The sequence below is a fragment of the Coenobita brevimanus genome, chromosome 57 (assembly GCF_032717465.1).
Source record: "Coenobita brevimanus isolate Jiangsu-jjx chromosome 57, ASM3271746v2, whole genome shotgun sequence".
NCBI classification, from domain to species: domain Eukaryota; kingdom Metazoa; phylum Arthropoda; class Malacostraca; order Decapoda; family Coenobitidae; genus Coenobita; species Coenobita brevimanus.
Window position 1 is genome coordinate 32,092,822 of NC_137010.1, and position 25,931 is coordinate 32,118,752.

Consider the following 25,931-nt stretch of genomic DNA (forward strand, 5'->3'; position numbering starts at 1 on the left):
GAATATCCCTCGCCCTCCAAACATTCTGGTTATGACGTTACATTAAGGGACCACTGGCCATGCTAGCGTGTGTAGGCCGTTTCACTTGATGGCAGCTCTCCAAGTATTGCATCCTTAGTCCCTTTCGGAAATCTCTACGCAGGACTTTATTCCACATCTTCCTTGGTCTGCCTCTGGGAATGAGACCTACCACATTCATACCTGTGACTCTTCATCCGTCCCCCCTCCTCCCTCCTCTCAATATATCCAACCCATCTTAACCTACTGGTTCCCATCACTTCTCTATTAGCCCTTAGGTCAAATCTCTCTCGCAATGCTGTATTCTAAGATGCCACTCAGCGATGTTCTATTTAGTCATCCAAACAATCTCATTTCTGTGCGTTAAATGTGTTGGAATCCTCTTATCTAACTAGTCAAGTCTCAGTACCATACAGCAAAACACCTTCTAACAAACGTTTTGTACAGAATGCTCTCAGCACTAATTGAGAGCCCCTTCATAGTCAGGTGAGGTAAATGTTCTGTAAACTTTTTCCCTCGATTTCATTCTAGCTGTGGATCTAGTCTCTGCTCCTCCTCCAGCACTGAGCATGTCCCCAAGGCAAATAAAATCCTCCAAGCATTTCAAGCGGCAGTCAACCGTAACAACAGTTTCCACTCTATCAGCAGGAGTCCAAACACCCCTACATATTACACTGAAAATTTCTCACATCCTACAGTCTACCTCTAACACCAGTGCATCTCTTGTGGACCCATCTATTACAAATGGTACAGTACATAAAACAGAATTCCTTCCAACATCCTTTATACACACAGCATGAGGCTACACACACGCATAACTGCTCCAATACCTGCTGTTCATGACCTTTGTTTTACCATTATTAATTTTCAGCCTCTGCTTCCATCCCATCCCTTCACCTCTCGAACTTCTCTCTGACCTGCTGCAAGCTTCCAGTAATCAAAACTAAAACATCAGTAAATAAAAGTACCCATGCTGGCCCGCTTATAAACTCTCTTGATAATGCATAAAGTGCCAGGGTAAACATCAGTGGGCTCAACACGAAACCTTGAAGCACCACTGCCCCTAAACGAGAATTCCTCGTTTAACTCTCCACTCACTCTCACAGCCGAGGTTGCCCTTTCGCACAATTTCATCAACAATCTTATAATCCAAACCATTCAACACGCAGCTTTCTCAATGCACATTTTACTACCCTGAGAGTGTAGCAAAACGCCTTCTCCAAACCTACAATTATATAATAAATTTTTCATGCTTTCTGAGGTTATTTCTCCTGTAGCTGTCTGACATAGACCACTGCATCAGTCGCGTCTCTTCCTGGCATAACACCAAAAGCATATCAGTCATACTCACTTCCTAATCATGCTTTCAATGACCTTTCTATAACCTTCACCGTCAGATTTAAAATGCAGGTGTCTGCAGTTACATATATCCATCGCATCACTTTTAAGTCAGTGTACATTAACAAACACATTCTACATTCAATCCCTTACGACTGCATTAATCAACTCATTTTCGCATCTAAATTACCAGCAGCTTCGCGTATCTCAACCACTATTTCGAAGGTGCAGTAACAGCCGCTTAGCCCACCTTCATCCAACCGTGTTCTAATTGTCTCCCCTTTAATCTCTGGTGGAGGGGACTGTGCTGGCTCAGTGGTGCTACTTGTAAGACTCTCCTTGTCCCAGTTCAATTCCTCAATCAGTAAACGAGTATAGTGTTCACGTTATGCTCTATCTAAATCTTTCTTTGCAACTGCCAGCATTACCGAATCATACCTGACCGGCAAATCACTGGCCACTTACTGATTTTTTCACTTGTCATACGCTTTCCCATTCTGAAAGCCTCAACTCTTCCTCATTGTCTTTTTTTTTCTCCTGTGTTTTAGTCGTAGCCCTACATATCGTACAGGAAAACAGAAACAGCACAAAGATGGGTGAATATACTTGAAATAATTGAAAGAAATTTGCAAGGGAAGGGCAGAAGAAAGTAACAGAATGGAAAGTGTGATCATGCAGTCTTATTGAAGAAAAACTTATTCTATCGAAAACGGTTTGCTAATATTCACCTTATTAATTTTATACAGAAAAACCATATGCAGATCAAGTATGCCAATTTCATGATTCTGTATCTATCAAGACTCTACACAAACTCCCTCTTGGAAAATGAGTATGTTAATACTTCTGACATGATGAAATCCCAAAAACTTATAAGCCCTGCCTGCTTTTGAGTGCATTAATATTAAAACAACATCATATTCCAGGAGATTTTTCCACTCCCCTAGAATGTTATGAGTAAAGCAATATTTAGTGGTTTTTAAGGTAACTCATTACCTCTTACTATAACGCATTACCTCTTGTGCAAAGGTGAAGAATTATAGTGTGTGTGTGTGTGTGTGTGTGTGTGTGTGTGTGTGTGTGTGTGTGTGTGTGTGTGTGTGTGTGTGTGTGTGTGTGTGTGTGTGTGTGTGTGTGTGTGTGTGTGTGTGTGTGTGCGTGCGTGCGTGCGTGCGTGCGTGCGTGCGTGCGTGTGTGTGTGTGTGTGTGTGTGTGTGTGTGTGTGTGTGTGTGTGTGTGTGAGAGAGAGAGAGAGAGAGATTCTCTTTACGTCCCTTCAGCCTTGATACCTGTTCTTCCTGTCAATCTTGCTATCCTGAGACGATTTTACTCAGCTTAAGATATACTTTTCGACTGAAGAGATTACATACTGTACATTCTTCACTAAGCCTTGTACACCTAGAGGCTCTATTAAGCTGAATTAAGCTGTCAGGTAGTAGCATTTATGAACTTCAAATATTCGCCCTTGAGACAAATGAGTAAAAAAAGGCGGGGAAAAAAAATAAACAAGACATCCACTAAACCTCCACCTGTTTTTTTTTTTTTATTTACCGTACAACGTCGAGGGTATTGTGTGTGTGTGTGTGTGTGTGTGTGTGTGTGTGTGTGTGTGTGTGTGTGTGTGTGTGTGTGTGTGTGTGTGTGTGTGTGTGTGTGTGTGTGTGTGTGTGTGTGTGTGTGTGTGTGTGGATACATTAACAAAAAAAATCACATAAATGCCAGAAAGTAAAGAAGGTGAAGCAGAGAATAACAGAACAGATGTCTGGTCGTTACATGATGCTGTACGTGTTCGGCGTGTCCAGTATTATGTAGCCTCATTTTTATACCCCCATCCTTAGGTGGAAAGTCAGAGGTCGGGAAGATGATGATGATGATGATAAGAGGGAGGAGGAGGAGGAGGAGGAGGAGGAGGAAGAATGATGATGATGATGGTGATTTCTCTACCCCCATCTTACCTACCTAGCCTTCCCTGCACCCCCTCCGTGTACCCGCAGGTGCTGTGTCGGTGGCTACTGAGCGTGAAGAAGAACTACCGGCCTGTCAAGTACCACAACTGGAGACACGCCATCACGGTAGCACAGACCATGTTCGCCATGCTGAAGACTGGCAAGATGGAGAGGTTCATGACCGATATTGAGGTGAGACGAGGTAGAGGACGGAGGTTGAATACTGAGGCTGAGGGAGGTAGAACAGTGTGGTCCGAGGAGGTAGAATAGTGAGGCAGAGGGAGGTACAAGAGTGAGGCAGAAGAGTGAAGCAGAGGGAGGTAGAACAGTGAGGCAGAGGGAGGTAGAATAGTGAGGCAGAGGGAGGTAGAACAGTGAGGCAGAGGGAGATAGAACAGTGAGGCAGAGGGAGGTAGAACAGTGAGGCAGAGGGAGGTAGAACAGTGAGGCAGAGGGAGATAGAACAGTGAGGCAGAGGGAGGTAGAACAGTGAGGCAGAGGGAGGTAGAACAGTGAGGTTGAGGGAGGTAGAACAGTGATGTTGAGGGAGGTAGAACAGTGAAGCAGAAGGAGATAGAACAGTGAGGCAGAGGGAGGTAGAACAGTGAGGCAGAGGGAGGTAGAACAGTGAGGCAGAAGGAGGTAGAACAGTGAGGCAGAGGGAGGTAGAACAGTGAGGCAGAGGGAGGTAGAACAGTGAGGCAGAGGGAGGTAGAACAGTGAGGTTGAGGGAGGTAGAACAGTGAGGCAGAAGGAGGTAGAACAGTGAGGCAGAGGGAGGTAGAACAGTGAGTAAGAGGGAGGTAGAACAGTGAGGCAGAAGGAGGTAGAACAGTGAGGCAGAGGGAGGAGAACAGTGAGGCAGAGGGAGGAGAACAGTGAGGTTGAGGGAGGTAGAATACTGAGGCTGAAGGAGGTAAAACAGTTAAGTAGAGGGATATATAAATGTGAGGTGGAGAGAGGTATAGTGAGGTTGAGGGAGGTAAAAAAGGTAGAGGGAAGTAGAACAGTGAGACTGAGGGAGGTAGAATAATGAGGTAGAGAGAGGTAGAGAGAGGTTGGGGTGAAAGAGAAAGGAGGCAGAATGTGAGACAGGTAATGCTTGGGATGAGACAGGAGTAAGACAGGGAGATGAAGGTGAAGTATGCAGGTGCAGGGTTGAGGATGAGGTAGGGAATGGCTGTGTTTAAGGTAAGACAGAGAGTGAGGCAGGGAATGGCTGAGGACAAGGTACAGAGAGGCAGAAAATGAGGTGGGGGAGACGATAAGGCTCGGAGAGATAAACAGGGAGGTTGGGAGACTCTTAGGTATTGGTAGGCAAAAGCAAGGTGGGTAAGGTGAGGCAAAGGTAAAGCAGAGGACGTAGGAAAGTACTGCAGGTAGGGTGATGCAGGAGTGAGAAAGAGATAAAAGAAAGGTGAGAGGGCAGCATAAATAATTTTGGCCGTGGTGATGACAGTCAGGGTGGAAAGGTTCATGACGAATACCGAGGTAGGGAAGAGGTAGAATGGCGAGGCAGAAGGTGAGATGGTGTGGTAGGTATGGTGTAAGGCAGAGGCTGGGATAAAGAGAGGCAGAGGGCGAGGGGGTGAGGTAGGCAGAGTGAGAGAACAGCGGAACGGCAGAGGTGACTGTGTTGGCCATGCTGAAGATGGTCAAGAAGGAAATGACAGTCAATTTGTTTTCATCTGATGGTACTGGGTCACTACCACAAGTCGAACACTAAATCATGGCTGCGCGAAATTAGATGATCCTTACTTATGAATTAGGGATGTCGTCTTGATTAAATCGTGCTTGCATGAAATTAGATGATCCTTAGGTATGAGGTTGGATTTCTCCTCCTTGATTACTAGTCAAACTGATCCTGCAATCTGACAACACCTAGCCATGGACAGAGCTGGAAGGGATTAGGGCACTTCGTCGGCTAAAGTAAATGTACAATCAACCAAATAAGTATCGGCCACCTTACTGCACGTATCACAGTGAAACACGAACGAAGTATTATATGTGGCACCTTGTAATTATAAATGCAAATATTGTCCTTGGTAATTACTACAACTCCAAATCGCATAAACCGTCACATACTGGGTGGTAAATTTTTTGAGGTAATATGTTAATAGATTCATGTGCGTCTGCAAAACTCGCTTATTTTCACAACCATCGACCCCCAAGCGTGCGATACTATTTTTGTTGATTGTACAATAGTGACGCCTAACTCCACACGTCCACAGATGCTGGGTCTGATCGTGGCCTGTCTGTGTCACGACCTGGACCACCGAGGGACCAACAACAGCTTCCAGACCAAGACCGACTCGCCCCTCGCCATCCTCTACTCCACCTCGACCATGGAGCACCACCATTTCGACCAGTGTGTTATGATCCTCTCTCAGGACTCCAACAATATCTTTCAGGTGGGTTTTGTGTGTGTGTGTGTGTGTGTGTGTGTGTGTGTGTGTGTGTGTGTGTGTGTGTGTGTGTGTGTGTGTGTGTGTGTGTGTCTGTGTGTGTGATCCATTATATAATCTTGGAGAGAGAGAGAGAGAGAGAGAGAGAGAGAGAGAGAGAGAGAGAGAGAGAATCAACTGTCCATCAACATTTTTATAAGTAGTTATGTCACGGTCATCATTCTCACAAAACAGAATATCAAATGACGCTCTTGGAACTGTATTAATCCCTTCATTCCAAGGTGTATCTCCACAGCTACATCAAATCCTCTAGTTTTAGGTAAAATAAATGTTGTCCCGAAATCTGAGAAAATGAAACGAGCACAAAGAAAATAAACAGCAACACGTCTACTCATTATTACAAGAGCGTATGGTACTGTAGGAAAGGCAGACTATGGTACTGCTGGATGGGAGGGATACACACACTAGCATTCTAACCTGTGTCTCTATCCCACCCAGCATACATTAGGGGTTTAACCTGTGTCTCTTTCCCACCCAGCATTTACACTTGTCACAATGGATCATCAATAATATTCTGCCGGAATAACAATATGACACCAACTCTCCTTCTGCCTACAGTCCCTCTCGCAAGACGACTACCGGCACGTGATGACTCTGCTGGAGAACGCCATCCTCAGCACCGATATGGCCATGTACTTCAAGAAAAAGAACACCTTCCTTGAACTCTCAGACAACGGCGAGTTCGACTGGCAGAGCGAGGAGAAAAAACAATGTAAGTGCACTAAGTGGGCTTTGATTTCATAGCGATGTGATTTCTGCCCACACCCTGAATTGTCTTTAATTCATCCTCCCAGTAAAGACAGTTTTGACGCGTGGGAACTGTCTTTCATTAATTCATCCTCCCAGTAAAGACAGTTTTGACGCGTGGGTTCAATTCTTCCGTGTCAGTGGACTACTATAATGGGAGGTAAAACTTGGACTGTCTTAGCGGGTTACTGTGATGATGGTCCTTCCACTATTTTCTTCTGAATCCTACGCACTTCTTCTGTGACAGTGGAACAGGGGGTTAGCATGACGATGATGATTACTCTCTCCGTCAATACTGTGTGGCTACGAAGATGATGGTGATGACAATGATAAATAAAAGTGACAACTCTCTCCATCAGTATTGTGTGGGATGATGAGGATAATGATGATGGCTGATGATGATAACCTTCTCCGCCAGTGCTGTGCGGTATGATGATGACGGCGTGTGACGTGTCTGCCATCGCCAAGCCGTGGGAGGTGCAGCACAAGATCGCCAAGCTGGTGGCAGACGAGTTCTTCGAGCAGGGCGACCTCGAGAGACTCCAGCTCAACCAACAGCCTGTGGTGAGTCACTCGCTTTGCTTTCACCCGATGGAACTGAACCACTCTCACAATTTGAATACTATGTCGTGGTTGCATGAAATTTGGTGCGTCTTAGTCACGAGATGGGAATGAGTCTCCTTGGTTACTACTCAAAGCGACCACCTAATCTGACTACACTTATTCACCGACCTAAGTGGAAGAGGTTCGATACACAGAATATATTGATGCTGCTGGTCTTATTTATCAGTGTGTTGGACTTTAGATAACAGTGATGAGGAGACTGTTATCAAATCATTCAAGTTCGAGATTTAAAGAAAAAAGTTAGGTATGTACGCAGACTTGACAGGACTACATAATACACAAAATGCTAGATGGTTCTGCCTTACCAGGACACTTATTATTAATCTGTAAGGTTTAAGAGAGAGAGAGAGAAAGAGAGAGAGAGAGAGAGAGAGAGTGTGTGTGTGTGTGTGTGTGTGTGTGTGTGTGTGTGTGTGTGTGTGTCGCCAGTATGAACCGACAGAGTGGTAGCAAATGCAAGTTCATGAGAAATACCCCTCTTGCAAGAAAACGCCCTAGTACGAGCACCGAACATCACAGTGGAACTCCTCATAATCTCTTCTAACAGTCGACACTAACACATCTAATCTCTCCTAACAACACCCAGCCCGTTTTTATTACCCCCTAACCCTGCAGGCCATGATGACGGGAAGGACAAACTATCTAACACTATTCAACATATTACTATCACCTTTCTAACGACACTAAGCCTGTACGCCGTGATGGATCGAGAAAAAAAAAAACACTCTAAACCCATCTAACACCTCCCTATCACCTTTCTAACACCCCCTTAACTCGGCAGGCCATGATGGATCGCGAAAAGAAGGACGAGCTGCCTAAGATGCAGGTCGGCTTCATCGAGGTCATCTGTCTCCCTCTGTACAAGGTGAGACTGCTGGACACGTACTTGGCTTGTTAGGTGAGGTCAGCCTGGATCGTAGCGTTAGACTCGTATTAAAGTGGTTAGCTTACGTCAGGTCAGACTGTTAAAGTACCGGTTAAGGTTGGGTAAGTTAGGTTGGGTCACTGTTAGACTGTTAGGTTATGCCAGATCTAGTTTGGTTAGTTTAGGTTAGACACTGTTAGTGGCATGTTAGACTGGTCAGATTATACCAGGGTTACAGTTGTGTGCACTGGTCAGATTATCGCCAAGCTGTGTTACTTCTTATTACCATGTTTTTTTTTTTTTCTTAATATATTGATAAATCTAAATGCGTCAAACTAATGCTGGTTTGGTGTTACCGTTACGTTTCACCAAGGCAAAAATACTAATTATTTTATTCTTGTCAACGCACGCCCATTTTTGGCAGTTACAGATTGGCCTGTCATTGTTAAAGGGTTAATGCAATTTGTATGGTTAATATTTAAGCTGAATCTGTGTGGAACTGGTCTTAGATCAGAACTAAACAGGGATCAGAGTTGGGTAGGATTAGCTACAACTTCGTGTAAAATTGCTTCCTAAAGTATCCCGACTTCTCAACTAATCCCTCAAGGCCTCCCCACAACCCCTCGCTCACTCACTCACACGGATGCAGAGAAAATTTGTACGTTTGCACATTTCAAACACAACTTCCCCAACTTTCACCTCCATCAAAACCCCCATATCTCCTCAGGAAACTCTCACTTTGTTCTCACCCAACCAGTCACCCCCAATCCCCTAATGTCGAATCTCCCCCCTCCATTGAACCCCAATATCTCCCCTGGTAACTCTTATCTTGCTCTCACCCCACCATTCACCCCTTCCACCTCTCTAATTCCAATTCCTCCCCCACGTAGTCTCACCGTACCCTCATCAACTATCCACCCTCCTTCATTCTCCTAATCCTAAATCCCCCTAGGTAATTCTGAACTTGCTCCCACCTAACCAATTATCCCCCACTCACTGCCCTAATCTCAATCTGACCTAGGCAACGCTCATGTACTGCCCTAATCCAAAATCAGTTACACTAATTCCCCGATGACACCCGTAGGCGCTGAGTGAATCGTTCCCGTGGGTGAAGCCGCTATACGACGGGTGTGCCTGCAACAGGGAGCACTGGCAGAGACTGGCAGAACAGGTGGACATGGGACTCACCTGGATAGACCACGAGTATATTGAGCAGCCCGTCGAGAGGAACGATAGGCAAGGTGAGGAAAATATGAAGGCTAAGAGGCAAGAATCAGAAAGTAGAGAGGCACAGAGGTAAAGTAGGAAGGCTGGGAAAGAGGGTAGAGAGGCAATGAGAGAGGCAAGGGGCGGTATCCTCGTCGGGTAAGGAGGCTCCCTAACACCTGTTCCTTAATTATTTATTTCCCAAACTAATCATTTATATACCCTGGTTTGTTTCACATGTGTTTTCAATATATCGACATAAATTGCATGGATAACACACAAGAATATAGTAATGGAGTAGAATCGGAAATAAACCGGTAAGAAAGAGGTGTTAGTAAGCTTCCTAAACGTATCAGAATACCGCCCCTTGAAGGAGACATGGAGAGAGGCAGGGGAGGTATGCAATGCGAGAGGGATGGTAGAGCCAGAAGCACGATTTGAGAGGGGGACAAGATAGGGAACTATTATGTCAGAAAGGGGAACCGGAATGAAGGGAAAGATACAGGGAGGTAGGGAGAGGGGAGTGAAAGGAAGGCAGGGAGGGATGGAAAGAAAGAAGGGATGAAAGGGAAGAAGGTTGGGAATACGAGAAGGGAGGTAGGCTTAGAGGAATGTGTTGGAAGAGGGACAAGACAAGGAACTATTTGATGTGGAAAAAATGATGGGAAGGCTACGAGTACATGAAGGTTAGAAAAGATGGAAGAAAGGTAAGAAGGAATTGAGGGAAGAATGGGAGAGAAGTAAAGAGGGTAGGGAGACGGAAGGGAGATGGAGGTAGGTAGATAGGTAAAAAAGATAGGGAAGGAGGGAAATTGAAGGGAGAGGCAGGAAGGATGGAAGGAAGGGTGGGAAAGAGAGAAATAATATAGAAAGAAGAAATGGGGAGGGAATAAGGCAAGAAGAAGAAAAGACTAGAGGAAGGCAGGTGTGTGTGTGTGTGTGTGTGTGTGTGTGTGTGTGTGTGTGTGTGTGTGTGTGTGTGTGTGTGATCCATTGCATAATCTTAGAGAGAGAGAGAGAGAGAGAGAGTGTGTGTGTGTGTGTGTGTGTGTGTGTGTGTGTGTGTGTGTGTGTGTGTGTGTGTGTGTGTGTGTGTGTGTGTGTGATCCATTGCATAATCTCAGAGAGAGAGAGAGAAAGAGAGAGAGAGAGAGAGACGCTAGCAACACCTGGATAATACCTCAGATAATTACAGGTAAAATTAACCCCACCATCATGTTAATTACACAAGATCGCCCCTTCCATTAACCCCTGCAGCCCCTGGACGTGTTTTTATTATATTCTTGTTACCACTTTTTGAAATACTGATGCTATATATGCCAACGTAGGCGTACTATACTGTATGTTCTTCCTATCTCCAAAATTTTCACTCAGCTTCGAAAAAAATAAAATAAAGTGAAGAGCTTACACCGCTGACTTCCTCCACTTCGGTGTCTCTCTAAAGGTGTGTAAACAATCATCTGGCCGGGAGGGGGGGGGGGAAGAGTAAAAAGGAAAACGGGGTATTGGGTTCAAATGGTTGATGTGTCTCGCCTGCAATGGAAGGAAATAGGATGGAGGCAGTGACACGTCATCGGATAGAAAGTTGTTGTTATTGCCTCCGCATTGGAGGTTATGTTTTCACCCCTGTCCGTTTGTTTGTTTGTTGGTCGGTTTGTGAGCAAGATTACACAAAAACTACGGAACGGATTTCCAAGAAACTTGGTAGAAGAATGGGCCTTGGCCCAGAAGAGACGCCATTTAATTTTGGTGCGGATGAGGATAGAGGTGCGGATCCAGGCTTTTTTTTTTTTTCACTTTCTTTACGATTGCGAGATAGGGCGTTTTTTCGACATTTTCGTAATTTTTTCAATGAATATTGCATGGATCTTGATGAAGAAAAATCAGGCACATTTAGGATGTTGGCATCTATTAATGTGTACAGTTTGGCGCGGATCCTTATAAAATTCCGGATCTAACTGATTTAAATATGCTTTTATAGGGGGGGTAGACTTTCCAGCATGTTGGGCCTTGGCGGAGGTATGCGCTCTACGGACTGCCATTCTAGTTATTATTATTATTATTATTATTATTATTATTATTATCATCAATATTATTCCTTCCGCCAAGAAGGTTATGTTTTCACCCCTGTCCATTTGTTTGTTTGTTTGCTGGTTTGTGAGCAAGATTACACAAAAACTACAGGACGGATTTCCACGAAACTTGGTAGAAGAATGGGCCTTGGCCCGGAAAACACTCCATTAAATTTTGGTGCGAATCCGGATAAAGGTGCGGATCCAGGATTTTTTTTTTTTTACTTTCTTTAACTTCGCGAGATAGGGCGTTGGCGAAGGTATACGCTCTACTGAGTGCCATTCTAGTTATTGTTGTTGTTGTGGTGGTGGTGGCGGCATCATTCTTATCATCAGTCTTATCTAAACGTAATGCAAGTGGTCTACAGGCAAAAGTTGTCCTTCCCATGTAGTCCGCCATCCTCCTCTCGGACGATAGGGAGTGGGACAAGGGACGTCTGCATAACCGGACGGCAGAACCACCCAGTTATAATTTCTGTGACGCCACGTGAAGCCGTCCCCCTCCACACCACCTAATGACATTATGTTAAGGCTAATTATACCTCATACCAATTAATCTGGCCAGGCATGTATGGCAACACTGTTCTCGCCGAGATTCTGATTGGCTGGAGGTGTTTGTTCGATTTCGTTGTTGCTTAAACCGATACTCTCTTTATTATCAGATGTGATACTGAGTTTGTCGACAATACAATCGTCAAAAGCAATGAGAAATCCGTAATATACTTAACAACAATGAAGTTTTTATAGGAAGATAGAGATATGTCAACAAAGAATTATAATAGTCCAAGTCAAGGTCAGCATTTGACCAGTTCCATTATATCTCCGGCAGTCCATAATATAACAGAAAATTAAGGAAATTTGTTTAATCTAAGCATCGGTATAACACACATTTAAATTTTAAGATCAGTCCGCACCCTTAAATCGTGCCACAACTCTAAATAATTAAAAATTCTAATGAAAAGACGAGTTCTGAGGGGAAGGACTCAGGAGGTTTGAATAATCACGATTTTCAAAGTAGACTAAACTAAAACTATTTCAGTATATCTCCTCTATTATCACAGCACGGACTGATCTTATAATTTACATGTGTTTTATACCAATGCTTAGATTAAGTAGGTTTCCTTAATTTTCTGTTATATTATGGACTGTCGGAGACATAAAGAAATTGTTCGAATGCTGACCTTGACTTGGACTATTATAATTCTTTGTTGACATATCTCGATCTTCCTGTAAAAACTTCATTGTTGTTATGTACCTATCGGATTTCTTATTGCTTTTGACGATTGTTTTGTCGACAAACTCAGTATGACATCTGACAATAGAGTATCGGTTTAAGCAACAACGAAATCGAACAAACACCTCCAGCCAATCAGAATCTCGGCGGGAACAGTGTTGCCATACATGCCTGGCCAGATTAATTAGTATGAGGTATAGTAACCTGCCACGGCGAAGCTAATAAAGACAATGACGTGGTAATTATGTTCTCGGGGTTACTGATGATGTTGTTAACCTCTTCACCACGAGAGCGTAGTTTTTTTCGATTTATTCCTGAAACTTCTAGACGATTCAGCATGGGATTTTTTTTTTTTTAGGTGGGTTACAAATTAGCCTTTACATTCCCTTCACTATCACGATGTTTTCCTAGACTGAAAAAATCGTCTGGTAGCAGCAAGTATAAAGCACAAAAGGCGTCATCACACGGAAAGGCGTTATTGACTCTTAATGACATCGTTAAGGCTAATGAGTAAACTGGAGAGGTGAAGTTAATTGAGATGATGACCTGATTACATTCCCCCTGTTGTTGATGAGACGGTTGGCCCCTTCAGTACGAGGACGCTCTTTATATTTCATCATCGTTACCGCTACAGTGCCTTTTTCTACCCTGACAAAGATACCTAACTCTTTCCAGCTCAGTTCATGGCCATCTGGGGTCTGGGTGGAAGGTTAATTTGACTAGTAACCAAGGAGATTTTTTCCCATCTCGAAACTAAGGCTTATCGAAGTAACCACGATTTAGTACTCAAGGGCTAAGTATGAGCCTGTTCCGTCAGATGAAAAAATTGACAACAGGCGATTTTAATGAACTTAGGAGAGATTTCGTACTGGAAGGGTTGGATGTCGTCGCTAACCCCTTCACTTCCAGGTGCTCGCCTCACCTGAATAAAATCGTCTGGCAGCAGCAGCAACAATATACAACACAAAATGACGTCCTCGGGCTAAAGGGGTCAATTATTGAAGGTGTTGGCCCTCTCATGCTCGGAACAACTCTAGTACCCTATTCCAGATGGTTTTATTCATATGAGAGTGAGACACAGGAGCCTGAGAGTGTTAATGCAAATGATGGTGTTAATAATGTGACTGTAGATTGCTATAATTACTCGCTGACGATTTTTATATAGTTCTTATTATGTGATGCTATTTACCTATACTGTTACTCTTTATGTTAACTGTTATTGGTTTTTACGTTTCTGTGTGTGTGTGTGTGTGTGTGTGTGTGTGTGTGTGTGTGTGTGTGTGTGTGTGTGTGTGTGTGTGTGTGTGTGTGTGTGTGTGTGTGTGTGCAAAATGCCATTTGGTCGAAAAGGTCAATATATACAACACTAGAGGTACGCGTTTAACCCTTCAGTGCAAAGTCCTATACAGTGGACGGTAGTGAGCATTTCGGAAGTCAGGTATGGGGGGGGGGCTTTAAATATGGACGTATGAGCTCTGCCACTAATTGCCGGTAGGCGAGGGACGGTACGCTTAATGCACCTTTCCCGCAAAACCCCACGTAGCGATGCTATTCCTTTTCTGACTGTTTATATTGACGTTCTTATAATGACTTTTTATTGTTTTACTGATGTTATTACGGCACCGATGTTACGTTTGCCACGACTGCTGTTATTGATGTTGTTCCTATCATTTCAGTCATCAGCAAAATCACCCTCAACCCCAAGCCAGCCTCTGGACCCACTTCACCCTCGCCTCCTAAGGTAAAGGTATGCGTGCTCTCAATGGTCATAATTTTTCAAGAGTTTGCCCTGATTTCTCCTCAATTTCTTTTCCTTTTCTTTTTATCTTCTTTGATCTTCCACTTAACCTTTCCTTACATCCTCTTCTTTTTCCTATTCTCAATGATTTTCTAGTGGTCTTTACTTGAGCTTCCTTTAATATTTTCCCTTATTGTTCCTGATTTTTTTGTAGCTTCTGTGATCTTCCACTTGACCTTTCCATATTTCCTCTTATTTTCCTTATTTTTATGATCTTCCAGTTATCTTTACTTTATCTAAATTTACTTACTTTTCCTCATTTTCCCCATGGTCTCTTCCTACTTTCATTTTCCTTTACATGTTCATTATTTACCCTTAACCCTTCTCTCCTTTCCTCTAACTTTTCCCTTTCTCATTATTTCCATCTAATATTTCCTGGTTTTCTCTTGTTTTCCCTATTTTCCCCCCAACCTTCCCTAATTTCCATTCATTTCCACAGCTTGTATTTCCCCTTTGAGCTTTTTCCTACTTTCCTCTTTTTTTTCCCTCTTGTTTCATGTTCCCCTTACCTTTCCTGATCTTATTTTCCCTTTTCTATCACTCCCCTAATACCTGATTTCCTGATTTCCCCCTTTTCAGTATCCTCCCTAACACATGATTTCCCAATTGTCCTTTTTTTTCATTATCCTTCTCTAACATATCATTTCCTTATTTTCCCTTTCTTCACTAACCTCCCAACACCTACGTCCTCTTAATTTCCTATTTTTCTCTCATCCCCCCCTCACATTTTCTGACCTTCCCTGATTTTCCCTATTTTTTCCCCCGATCTCGCCTGGTTTCCTATATAATTTTCATATGTCCGGAGATTAGTTTGATTTTCTTCCATTTTTTTCACCTCACTGTGCAATATGTGAGGTGGTGTGTGGGGGTGAAGAGAAGACGAAAGGGGGTGCAAGGAACAGCATGGTGGAATGACGAGGTGAAACAAGCTAGGACACAAAAGATGAAAGCATATAGTGTGTGGATGGGACGCAGAGGCAGGGAGGAAGTTGAGAGATGGAAAACAGAGTTATATGTAGACAGGAGGACAGGTGAAAAGATTAGTAAGAAAGGGTATGAAGAGAGTGGATGAGGAGTTTGGAAGGAATCTGAGTGTAGAGGGAATCTATGACGATGTTCCGGAAGGAGGTTAAGAGAGAAAGACTGAGTGACAGAGAATTTAACAGGGGAGTGAAAGATAAAAATGGCAGGTTGCTGGTGAAGAAGGGAGATAAAGTGAGAAGAGGGAGAGGACACTTTAAGGACTTGTTGAACATAGAGAATGAAAGTAATGCGAGCATGAGTGGCTGGGGAATGGCTGGGAGAAGGATGGAGATGAGAAGGGTGGAAGAGATCAGTAGGATGGAAGCAGTGGAAGCAATGAAGAAAGTCAAAATGGGGAAAGCCCCAGGAACTGATGAAGTGTGTGGTGTGATGCTGAAGCACGAGGGAGATACAGCTGTAGAATGGAAATGAAAGATATGCAGATTGGCCTGGGAGGAAGGTAGACTGCCAGGGGATTGGAAGACAGGTATAATTATTCCCTTGTACAAGGGAAAAGAGGAAAATGAAGTGTGTGGTAATCATAGGGACACATGTCTTCTTTATGCAATAGGAAAAGTATATGGTAGGATACTAACAGCGTCAGGGAAATAACAGAGGAATTAACTGAAGCAGAACAGAGAGGTTTAAGGAAGGAAGGGAAGAGGATGTGTAAATCAAGAATTCACTCTAAGATGTTTGGTGGAAAAGCTTCTAAAGAAGGGAATGAAGCTGTGTGCTGCCTTCACGGATTAGGAGAAAGCACATGACTAAGTGGACAGACAAGGAATGCAGAAAAATGTTAAAAATACATGGAATAAATATGAAGCTGTTGAATGCCGTAAAGAGTATGTATAAAGGTACTAAGGCTGCTGTGAGTGTGAATGATGAATTGAGTGAATTTTTCTGTCTGAATGTTGGACTGAAACAGAGATGTGTCATGCTTCCATGGCTGTTCAATTTGTATATGGATGGGGTTATAAATGACACACAAGGGAGGGCAGTGGATACAGGAGCGGCCCTAATGAGGGAGGGCAGTGTTTGGAAAATTCCTGTTCTGTTGTTTGCAGATGATACAGTACTGTTAAGTGAAGACGAAGGGGAGCTGCAAGGCTTGGCGAGTGAATCTGGGAGAGCATGTCAGAAATGGAAGCTAAAGGTGATTGTACGGAAGAATAAAGTTGTGGTCTTCGAAAGAAATAAAGTCAATGAATGCACAATGAGGTTGGATAGTGGGGAAATGCAAAATGTGAGTGCATTTAAGTACTTGGATGGTGTGATGAGTAAGGATGGAAGTCTGAAGGATGAAGTGCCTGAAAGGGTACAGCAGGGAAGAAAGCTTCCTGGTTCAATGAATACAGTGGCAAGAAATGGGGAAGTGAGCATGGAAGTTAAAAAGCTGCTGCATGACAGCACTGTGATCCCCATTCTAAGGTATGGAAGCGAAGCTTGGACCTTGTTGGAAGGACACAAGTTAAGAGTGAGAGAAATGAGTTACCTGAATGGAACATGTGAAGTTACATGAAGAGGCAAAATGACAAATGTGGATGTGAAGGAGCGTTGTTGTGTTGATGTGGATGTGATGGAAAGCGTTAAGAGAAATACACAGGTGATTTGACCATGTGGAGAGGATGGAGTGAGAGACTAAGTAGGAGAGTGTAGGTGAATGAGATCGAGGAGGGGAAAGGGAGGGGGAGACCGAGGATAAGGTGGAGGGATGCAGTAGAGAGGTACATGAGAGAGAGGGGTGTAGCTGGGGGGAGGACAGCGAAATGGAAGGAGACAGTGCGACATGGAAATGATGTGTTTGTGGCCATCCCTTAAGGGAATAAGGCGTCTGACTATAGATAGCAGAATTATTCTTCCTTAACATTTCTTTATGTAATTATTGAGAATTTATATTTTCCTTCACTTCTGTTCTGTTATCTACTTTTTCTTTCTTCTTAATACTGATTTACCCTTTGTGTAACTAATAATAATTTCTTACCTAACACCAACAAATTTCAGAAAGTAGATCACCATTTCCTGTCTACTATTACTGTTATGATAAGATGATATTATAGACAGCAATTTTCACTTTCATCTACTTCTTATCTATTTCTTACACTCAAGAAGATGTACTTTAAGCTAATCTTTCTTCTGACACTAAAAAACAATATAACAGTGGATACCCATTTCTTATCCATTCAACATTAGGAAAGATAATGCCAGTTCTGTAAGCAGATTGAAAAAACTACACATATCCATTTCTTGTGTATTTTTAATTTTAAAGCTGTATAGCAAACTATCTTTCATATAATGTTACTGAGGTAATGGATGAAGATGTAATTACTGTTCGAGCGAACGAAGCGAGCGAAACATTACTATAAGGGTCCTTCGGTCCGAATGCGTCTTTTATATTCTTGCTAACATCAGACGATTTTCCTTAGCTTAGGAGTGACTCTTCTAACTACAGAGGATAGAAATAGTGAAATAGTCTTCATTAAGTTCTTCCCTGCCAGACACCATTACCATTGAACAAAAAAGTCTGGAGACCGCGAAAACAAAGTTTAAAATTAGATAATCAGACGGAAGGGATTAAAGCAACACCCAATCTGCGCACATCGTTGCAAAACTTCTGGAAAACCAACAGGCGTTAATTAAATTATTTTTCTCAATATTTCCCATCATACTGCTGGAAAGAAAAAATTGATAAACTGCGCACCCAAACCGTGTTATTTCGGAGAACATTAAAACTACAGAAGAGCTTCTGAAATTGCTGGAAAACTTATGAAAAACTAATATGTATTACTAAGTTATTGTTCTCAAAATTTACGACCAGACTGTTGTACAAGTTCCCCCATCTCCCTCCACTCCCTCAAAAGGCTACATTGAGCAACAAACAGCACCAAAACTGCGTTGTTTCTGAGACTATTGAGCCACAGCGGATCTATGCACCTCGTTGGAAAGGTTATGAAAAGCTAACAGGTCTTACGTGAGTCATTGTTCTCAAAATCTGCAACCATATTGCTAAAAAAAATAAATAAGTTGAGCACAAAACTGTGTTCTTTCAGAAACTGTTAAGTTACTGTGAACCTACACATATCACTGGAAAACTAATGGAAAATTAATGTACAGAATGTTATTTAAATGATTTACAAAATTCGCCACCATAATGCTGAAAAAGCAAGACTGCCAAATTATATACAAAGGCTGGGTTATTTCAGAAATTATCTGAGCAAAAACCGATTTACAGACACCGTTGCAAAGCTTATAGAACATCAAAACTGTTACTAAGGTGGCTCTTCTCAAAATTCTTCAATATCCTGCACCAAATAGCACAAACATTAAATGGGGCGTGTCACTCGCCATGCTTTGGTATGACAGCCCAAAATCTCCTGAACTGATAGTATGCACATTCCGAAATAACACGATTCGTTTCAAAGTTATGCAAAAATATCATGGAAGAAGGATGGCACACTTTTGTTCTTTTACGTCCTATAACATCAGCAAGCTTCCTCGCTCGAACACGTTCCACACCGTCAAGGGTGGACGCCTATAACTTCACTTTCTATATCAAACTTTTCCATCCATTATCTCTCAACATTTCCCGCAAATAATTATTAACGCATGCACTCTTTCAGTCCCTCACAACCATACCTTTTATATCCCCTTATCATATCCTAGTATCTCCAGCAATCCGTATGTCTCTGTCATATCTTATCTTCTGTCATTTACCTTAAACTATCTCCATCAATCTCCATCACTCCATATCTCTCCTTACCCCCGCTCCTTACCTCACTCTCTCTCTCCACCCTTACCTCTCCCAATCATTTCTCTCTCTCCATCAATTCTTATTTCTTTGACTGTCTCCATTAATCCTTACCTCCCTATCTCCATCAATCCTTCTCTCTCTCTCTCTCTCTCTCTCTCTCTCTCTATCACTGACCTCTCCCTTCCTCTATCACTCCTCACCTCACTATCTATATCAACTCTTATACTATCACTACCATTCCAAACCTCCCTATCTTCTCCATCCACCCTTATCGCAACCAGACCTTGTCCCAATCTCCATCACTCTTTAACTCCCAATCTCCATCAACCCCTCTCTCTCTCTCTCTCTCTCTCTCTCTCTCTCTCTCTCTCTCTGTTATAGTATCTTTATCTCTAACAATTATCTTTATCTACCTTCATCTATCCTTATCTCTCCCTATCAACTCTTATCTCTCCCTTCATTTATCTTCAAGTATCCTCATGAACCCTTATCTCTTTACATGCCATCTGTCAATTATCTTTATCATTATCTTTTCCTATCAGCTTTTATCTCTCTCAGCCAAATATCCTTCTATCACTTATCCTTAACTATATTCATCAACCTTTATCTTCCTGTCAGCTCTAATCTCTCTAAACCAATTATCTTCACCAATCCTTATCTCTCCCTATCAGCTCTTATCTCTCCCTTACCTCCCCTATCAGTGCGAGGGTGAGCAGAGAAAGACTGGTCGCCTGGGTCTGGGGTCGGCGCTGAAGGGGGGTGCCAGGGTGCTGCGGGGCGGGGGGGGCGGGGGCGGAGCGGGGGGGCCCAAGAGGAAGTCTGTGGAGAAGAGACTGGACCGGGTTATGGACTCATCAACCGATGGACAGAAGCCGGCCAGGATGTCGCCCAAGGAGGATATCACTCCGTTAGCTCCAAACTCGCGACAGGACTCTCAGGTAGGATTAATCAAGATGACTCTCGAAAGTATCAAAAGAAATTAAATGACAGGTTGGAATGTGTTCTGTATTCCAACCAAGAAATACGAGGGGGGGAGGCCAAAAATTCCCAAAATAGATCAATAGCATGGAAAAAAAGAAACAGTGCCCCATTGCGCCGGTAAGCACCACTTGCATGCGGTCTGGTGAATCATTCTGCCACAAGGCATGGCACTGAGAGGGTCGAGTCTGTATTTCTGGCATTTTCTCTTTGTACGTGTACGGTATGTGACTTCTGCAATTAACCTCAAACCAATGTGGCAGATTCGAGTGAGCAAAGAGTGTGCATTAAATTTTCTTTTTCTCTCTGGGAAACCGCAGCTGAGCATGCTTTCAAGGAGCAGGCTATGAAAAAAACGGAAGTCTACAAATAGTACGCGCATTTTAAGAAAGGCAACATATCAGTCCAAGACTCTCCACGTTCTGGCCATCCTTCAACCTCTCAAACAGATGAAAACATCGAGAAAATTCGACAGGCAACCCTGGAAGATCGTTGTCACAATACTGATGCACTAGTGGAGACCACAGGCGTTTCTTGGAGTTCAATCCAATGGATTTTGACACAAGATCTTAGCAAAATTCGTTCCCCATCTTCAAACGGATAATCAAAAAGCAAATAGTGTGAATGTATGTCAGGACTTAAAAGAAGAGTTGAGAAATGACTCAGAATTTCTTTCAAATGTCATTATGGGTGACGATACCCGGGATTACAGGTATGACCCCGACACCTAACAGCAGTCCAGTCAGTGAAAGACACCAACACCCCCACGACCAAAAAACGTGTGTCACGTCAAGTCTAACATCAATGTTGACCTTGTTTTTTTGACACTGAGGGAGTTGTCCGTGAAGAATTTGTTCCCCGTGGACAGACTGTGAACCAGCAGTAATACATGACAGTGCTGAGGCGTCTACAGGAAAGCATCAGGCGAAAATGTCCAGGGAAGTGGCATACCCAGAAATGGTTCTTGCATCACCAGAATGGCCCATCACACCGTGTTGCCAGTTAGCAATTCCTGGCCAAAAACAACGTTGCTGTTGCTCCGCAACCCCCGTACAGGCAGATCTCGCTCCTTGTGATTTTTTCTTCTTCCCCAGGATTAAGATCCATTTGACAACTTAGAAAAATCCACGAAAAAACGCAGGAGCCTCTAGACAAGGTGGCAAAAGACGACTACAGGAAGTGTTTCCAAGAATGGGAAAGTGCTGAGACAAGTGTACAGCGTCTCAAGGGGAGTACTTTGAGAGGAACTAAAATGGATTTGCTGTAAGTTTTGTAATGAAGTTTTCTGTTCACAAGTCCGGGGATCTGGGGGCTCCCCCTTGTAAAGGCTGACCAGAATGTCATTAAAACTAGAATTTGCTTCCTCTGCTCTTAATTCACGCCAGGATTCTTAGGTAGGATGGATTAGGAAGGGTTTCAAAGAGGTACGGGTACAAACAAGACTGTCAGTATGAATGGATTCCACAACCGATGGATGCAAGTTGCCTAGAATGCCCCTGAAACCATCTAACACATAAACAAGTAAATAAATAAGTAAATGAATAAATAAATAAACTCTGCCTTGCAGTCATGCTAGGACTCTTAGATACAATGAATTATGAAACAGGAGTAAAGAATATCACAAGGAGTGCAGGAAGACAGGCTTGATCACGTTATGGATTCCTCGAGTGGTGGAGAAACACCAACTAGAACATCCTCCTCACAGGCCGCCATCATTTAAAAATTAGATCGGTAACCCTCTGACAATCGGAGTCATATCATCACAGCTTCGCCAAAGTCGAGAAAAAAGCTTAGGATTTCGATGTTTCATCCTACTATGTTAATTAACAAGTTAGCATTGAGACACCTGAAGTAGGGGTATTATGTTGATAAAGGTCATTAAGTATACCATGCCTTTGAAGAATTTCTAATAATTACCCTTTAAATAGCTGTTCTCTTCGTTGAGGGTACGAAGAAAAAATAGTGAATAATGCCACGCTAAAAGAAACAGTTAGAGTGTATTTTTTCTTCCAAAATTCTCTGGTAATCAGAGGCATTGCATCGCAGCTTCGCTAAAAGTAACAAACAAGCCATATATCCCAGAGAACTGCTCACAGAATTTGAATACAACTTGCCTACTTGATTTTAAGATATTCTGGTAACAGCCACACACACATACGCACACACACACATAGATGCTGGCGATTACATTATCGTCTCGATAGGCAGGCGATAAAGAGGAGATGAGAGGTGAGGAAAGGGGTAAGGGGTTAAGAAGGATGATGTGAAAGGAGGAGGAAAGGGGTGATGGGGGTAAGGGGGAGTGGAAAGTGGGGGGGGGGAGGAATAGAATATGGCTGAGGAAATGAGAGAGATGGAGAAGTGGCGGAATGGAGACGGATGTGGAATATTAGTAAACATAAGACGAAGTGAGGGGAGAAGGGAAGTCCAGTATCAAAAGAGAGGTGAGGGGAGTACAAGACGGAGGAGAGGGAGTAGGGGACAATATGAGGTGAGGGAAACGGTAGGAAAGATAATGGGACATGATGTGGGAGATGGTGGGGGAGAAGGGGAGACGGGAAGGGAAGGAGGGGGTCAAGACAAGAGGTGAAAATACTGAAGGGGAGAGACGTGAAGTTGTACGGGGATACCCACTTATCTTACTCTACCCAGTCTTTGTGCTCGATCTGGCTCATTCATCTGATTTGCTGTTGATCATATGTTTTTTTTTTCTCTTTTTTATACAATTTCTACCCACCATCTGATCTTTCATCGTCTGTTTTCTTTACTGATTTCTATACGCTGAGATCAATCTAGCTTCTTTTAACACTCCATCCTCTGTGACTAATTATGACTAATCAAGCTTTGTGTCGTGGCTGACTTTTGCATCCAGAAACTAATGTTGTCGATCAGAAATTATCAAGTTTTTTCATCATGATTACTTTCAACATCCTGAATCTGATTTGGCGTCTTCAGACACTCCAATATGATGTGTTTTGTATTAATTACCGTATCTCTCTTTCATCCTGCTGCGCATCATCAAGACGATTCACGTAACTCACTCTATCTCCAGTCATTCTACTTCCCACCCACCCCTTCTACCGCCATGGGCTAATGTCAAGTTTTGCAGTCAGGGGTAAAATTCTGTACCTCAATTGTAGTATATAAAGAAAAAAAAAAAAAGCCACAAGACGTTAAATGGCTCGCACCAAGGAATTCTACAGCAAAAGCATGTGTCAAGTACAGTAAACACCTCCAGATACCAGCCTCCAGGTGCACAGTCCCACTAGACATTGCCAAAATACATATATGGCAAGCCTGCAACTGGATGAGATGGATTACGATGGGTTTCAAGATTTAGGTATGCGAAGAAGGTTACTGGTATACAAGACACTCCGAAATCCTGTCAATCAATGGACAAAAGCCGGCCAAACTGACCCAAGAATATGATGTTGCTTTGTTGGCTTCTATTTTTTGCCAAGATTCTCAAGTAGGGAGCATAAGATTGAGTTTTAAGACTGTCATAGATACAACAGAGATGGACTTATATCATCAACTGGTGAACATAACTAACCATACAGAATAGGAAATCGCTTCCTCTGCTTAACATTTGACAGAACACTGAAGTTGGATGGATTAAGATAGGTTTTAAGAGTTCCAATGGCTTACACAAGGGATACACCGCATTCCTTGACAGCCAAACAGAAGCCAGTTGAAATGTTCAGAAACCAATAAATCAGTTCCTCAAATTCCATTTCATATCAGGCTTTTCAGGCAGAACGGAGTGCAAGAGTGTTATAGCGGTACAAATGGGAAAGATGTCAGCTAGAATGCACCTGAAACAAGAACTCACTTCATCGACTTCCAATTCATGCCTTAACTCTTAACTGTGATTCATTTCAACAATTTAACACATTTCAAAGGAAACAGAGACAGGCTGGACCGCATCATATGCAAAGAATGAAGGGCAAGTCACTCACAATGTAATCAAGACAAGAAATCAACCACTTCCTCATCATCCAAATAACATTACGACAGGTTTCGGAGAGTTACAGATAGTAAAGTGTGGTTTTATAGATTCTGGACTGATGTCAAGCTGTTACAAGGAGGATTCAAAGAGAGAGGGATAGTCTGAAAGTGCTACGGCAATTTCAAGCAGTATGAGAGAAGCTTCAAAAGCAAAAGAAGAGTAGAGAATGGTTTGGAAAGGATTTAGATGGTTCCTGAGGACCAAAATCCACAAACAGCGATCAGAAACCAGCTCAAACATTACTTAAGAGTACACAGGCAGATCTATTCCTCTGCATCCAACTAGCAAAAGATTCCATGGGAAGGATGATTATTATAGGAGGATCTGTAAGTGCTAATGGTGGCTGTAGCTATGAATGACATTCCACTGGCTCACAGTGATGATGTGTGATTCACTGCCTGATGGAGAGAAGCCCAAACTAATGAATACTGCTACGAATATCTTTTTTCACCACTGTATTGCAACTACTGGTACGTATTCATATTCATTAACACCATCTGAATTCATACTGCTGGTGGAAACATGTGAAAAACAATGGATTAAAAGGTGGAACGCGCTAGTTCGTTACCTGTTGGGCCTGGGGTCAGTGCCTGGGAGACATACAGTATATCCTGGCAGAAGTACTACTGGGTATTGAATTATCAACTCACTTCATTATAATAAATACTGCTAACAAGACAATGAGTACCGTACAGGTTTCCAAAACCCAGTGATGTGATCTATGAAGCTCAACAAAGTTCCTGAAATATTGAGTCATAATTGTTTGGCTAAACTGGGGGTCCATCTTACAGCCGACATTTTTCCTTGTACATCATCTTCTTCCTAATTTCAGATCATTTAATTCACATATGGGGAAACATGCAGCCAATGGGTTAACACATTGTTCCTCGTACGTTTTTCTTCCTATTTCCGATCATTTAATTCACATATGGGGGAACACGCAGCCAAAGGGTTAATGATGCTCACAGTCAGCTTTCTCAACAGGTTACCCATTGTTCTCAGCTTGTGTACAACCAAATCCAACTTAACCAAAGCAATCTCCACCCTGCAGGAGGAGGAGGGTCCCCGGACAAAACATGGAGGGAAGGCATGCAACAAGTTGAAGAGCCGCCTGTGTGTCCTGCTGTGACCTCACCACCGGGACAAACACTGGGTCACATCTCACTAACAACAACGCCCCGCCACATCACGGGGTCGTACAACAACACAGGGTCGTACTCTCGCTGGCTTGGGAGATTTTGTAACGCCTCTTCTTCAGCAATTTATTGTGCCTAAACATTTAACCTCTTCAGTACGATGATATCAAGTTTAGTTTTTCTGGCTATCTCCAGACTCGTTCATTCATTCTAAGAAAGCCCAGCGTGACAATGATGAACAGATCCTGAGAGTGTTAAGGCTATAACCTCTCCAGTCTGAAAAGTCTATCTCAGTCTTGACAAAATCATCTGAAGATAGCAAGAGTAAAACAGAAACATCATCATAATGAAAAGGTTAATATCCTCTTGTACGTTACTGATGCAAACTATGCCAATAGTTATAGATAAATAAGTCACCAAGAAAACTGTGCTAAGAAGTCCCCCTAGGCCAATGAGGGTAAAATTCTTATTCACCTCCACCACTTTGAACCCTGCTTTCTGAGGCCTGCTAGGTTCATCTTTGTGCTGAGTTAGACTAGTGAAGATTGCAACTTCACCAAACCTAGTTTTTAGCGATTTATCAAGTACATAGAGACAGTATCTCAGAAAGTAAGGTACAGTTACAGTTACAGTCAACAGATTCTGAACACCATTTCCAAAGCATGTCAGGGCCTAATGATGCAAACCTCTAATGGTGCAAACCCATTTTATTACTACAGCCGCG

General features: G+C 42.9%; 1 protein-coding gene across 1 annotated transcript in view; it reads left to right on the forward strand.

Annotated features, from left to right (window-relative positions):
- The window catches only part of Pde6 (phosphodiesterase 6), a 100,646-nt gene extending 75,446 nt beyond the window's left edge, over positions 1-25,200 (forward strand). Inside the window, exons 16-24 of the mRNA XM_080274058.1 lie at positions 3,348-3,491; positions 5,531-5,710; positions 6,323-6,476; positions 6,930-7,075; positions 7,917-8,000; positions 9,085-9,241; positions 14,189-14,253; positions 19,786-20,022; positions 25,123-25,200. Coding sequence (XP_080130184.1) covers positions 3,348-3,491; positions 5,531-5,710; positions 6,323-6,476; positions 6,930-7,075; positions 7,917-8,000; positions 9,085-9,241; positions 14,189-14,253; positions 19,786-20,022; positions 25,123-25,200 — 1,245 coding nt within the window. The remainder of the gene's footprint in view (positions 1-3,347; positions 3,492-5,530; positions 5,711-6,322; positions 6,477-6,929; positions 7,076-7,916; positions 8,001-9,084; positions 9,242-14,188; positions 14,254-19,785; positions 20,023-25,122) is intronic.
- Positions 25,201-25,931: the final 731 nt, after the last annotated feature.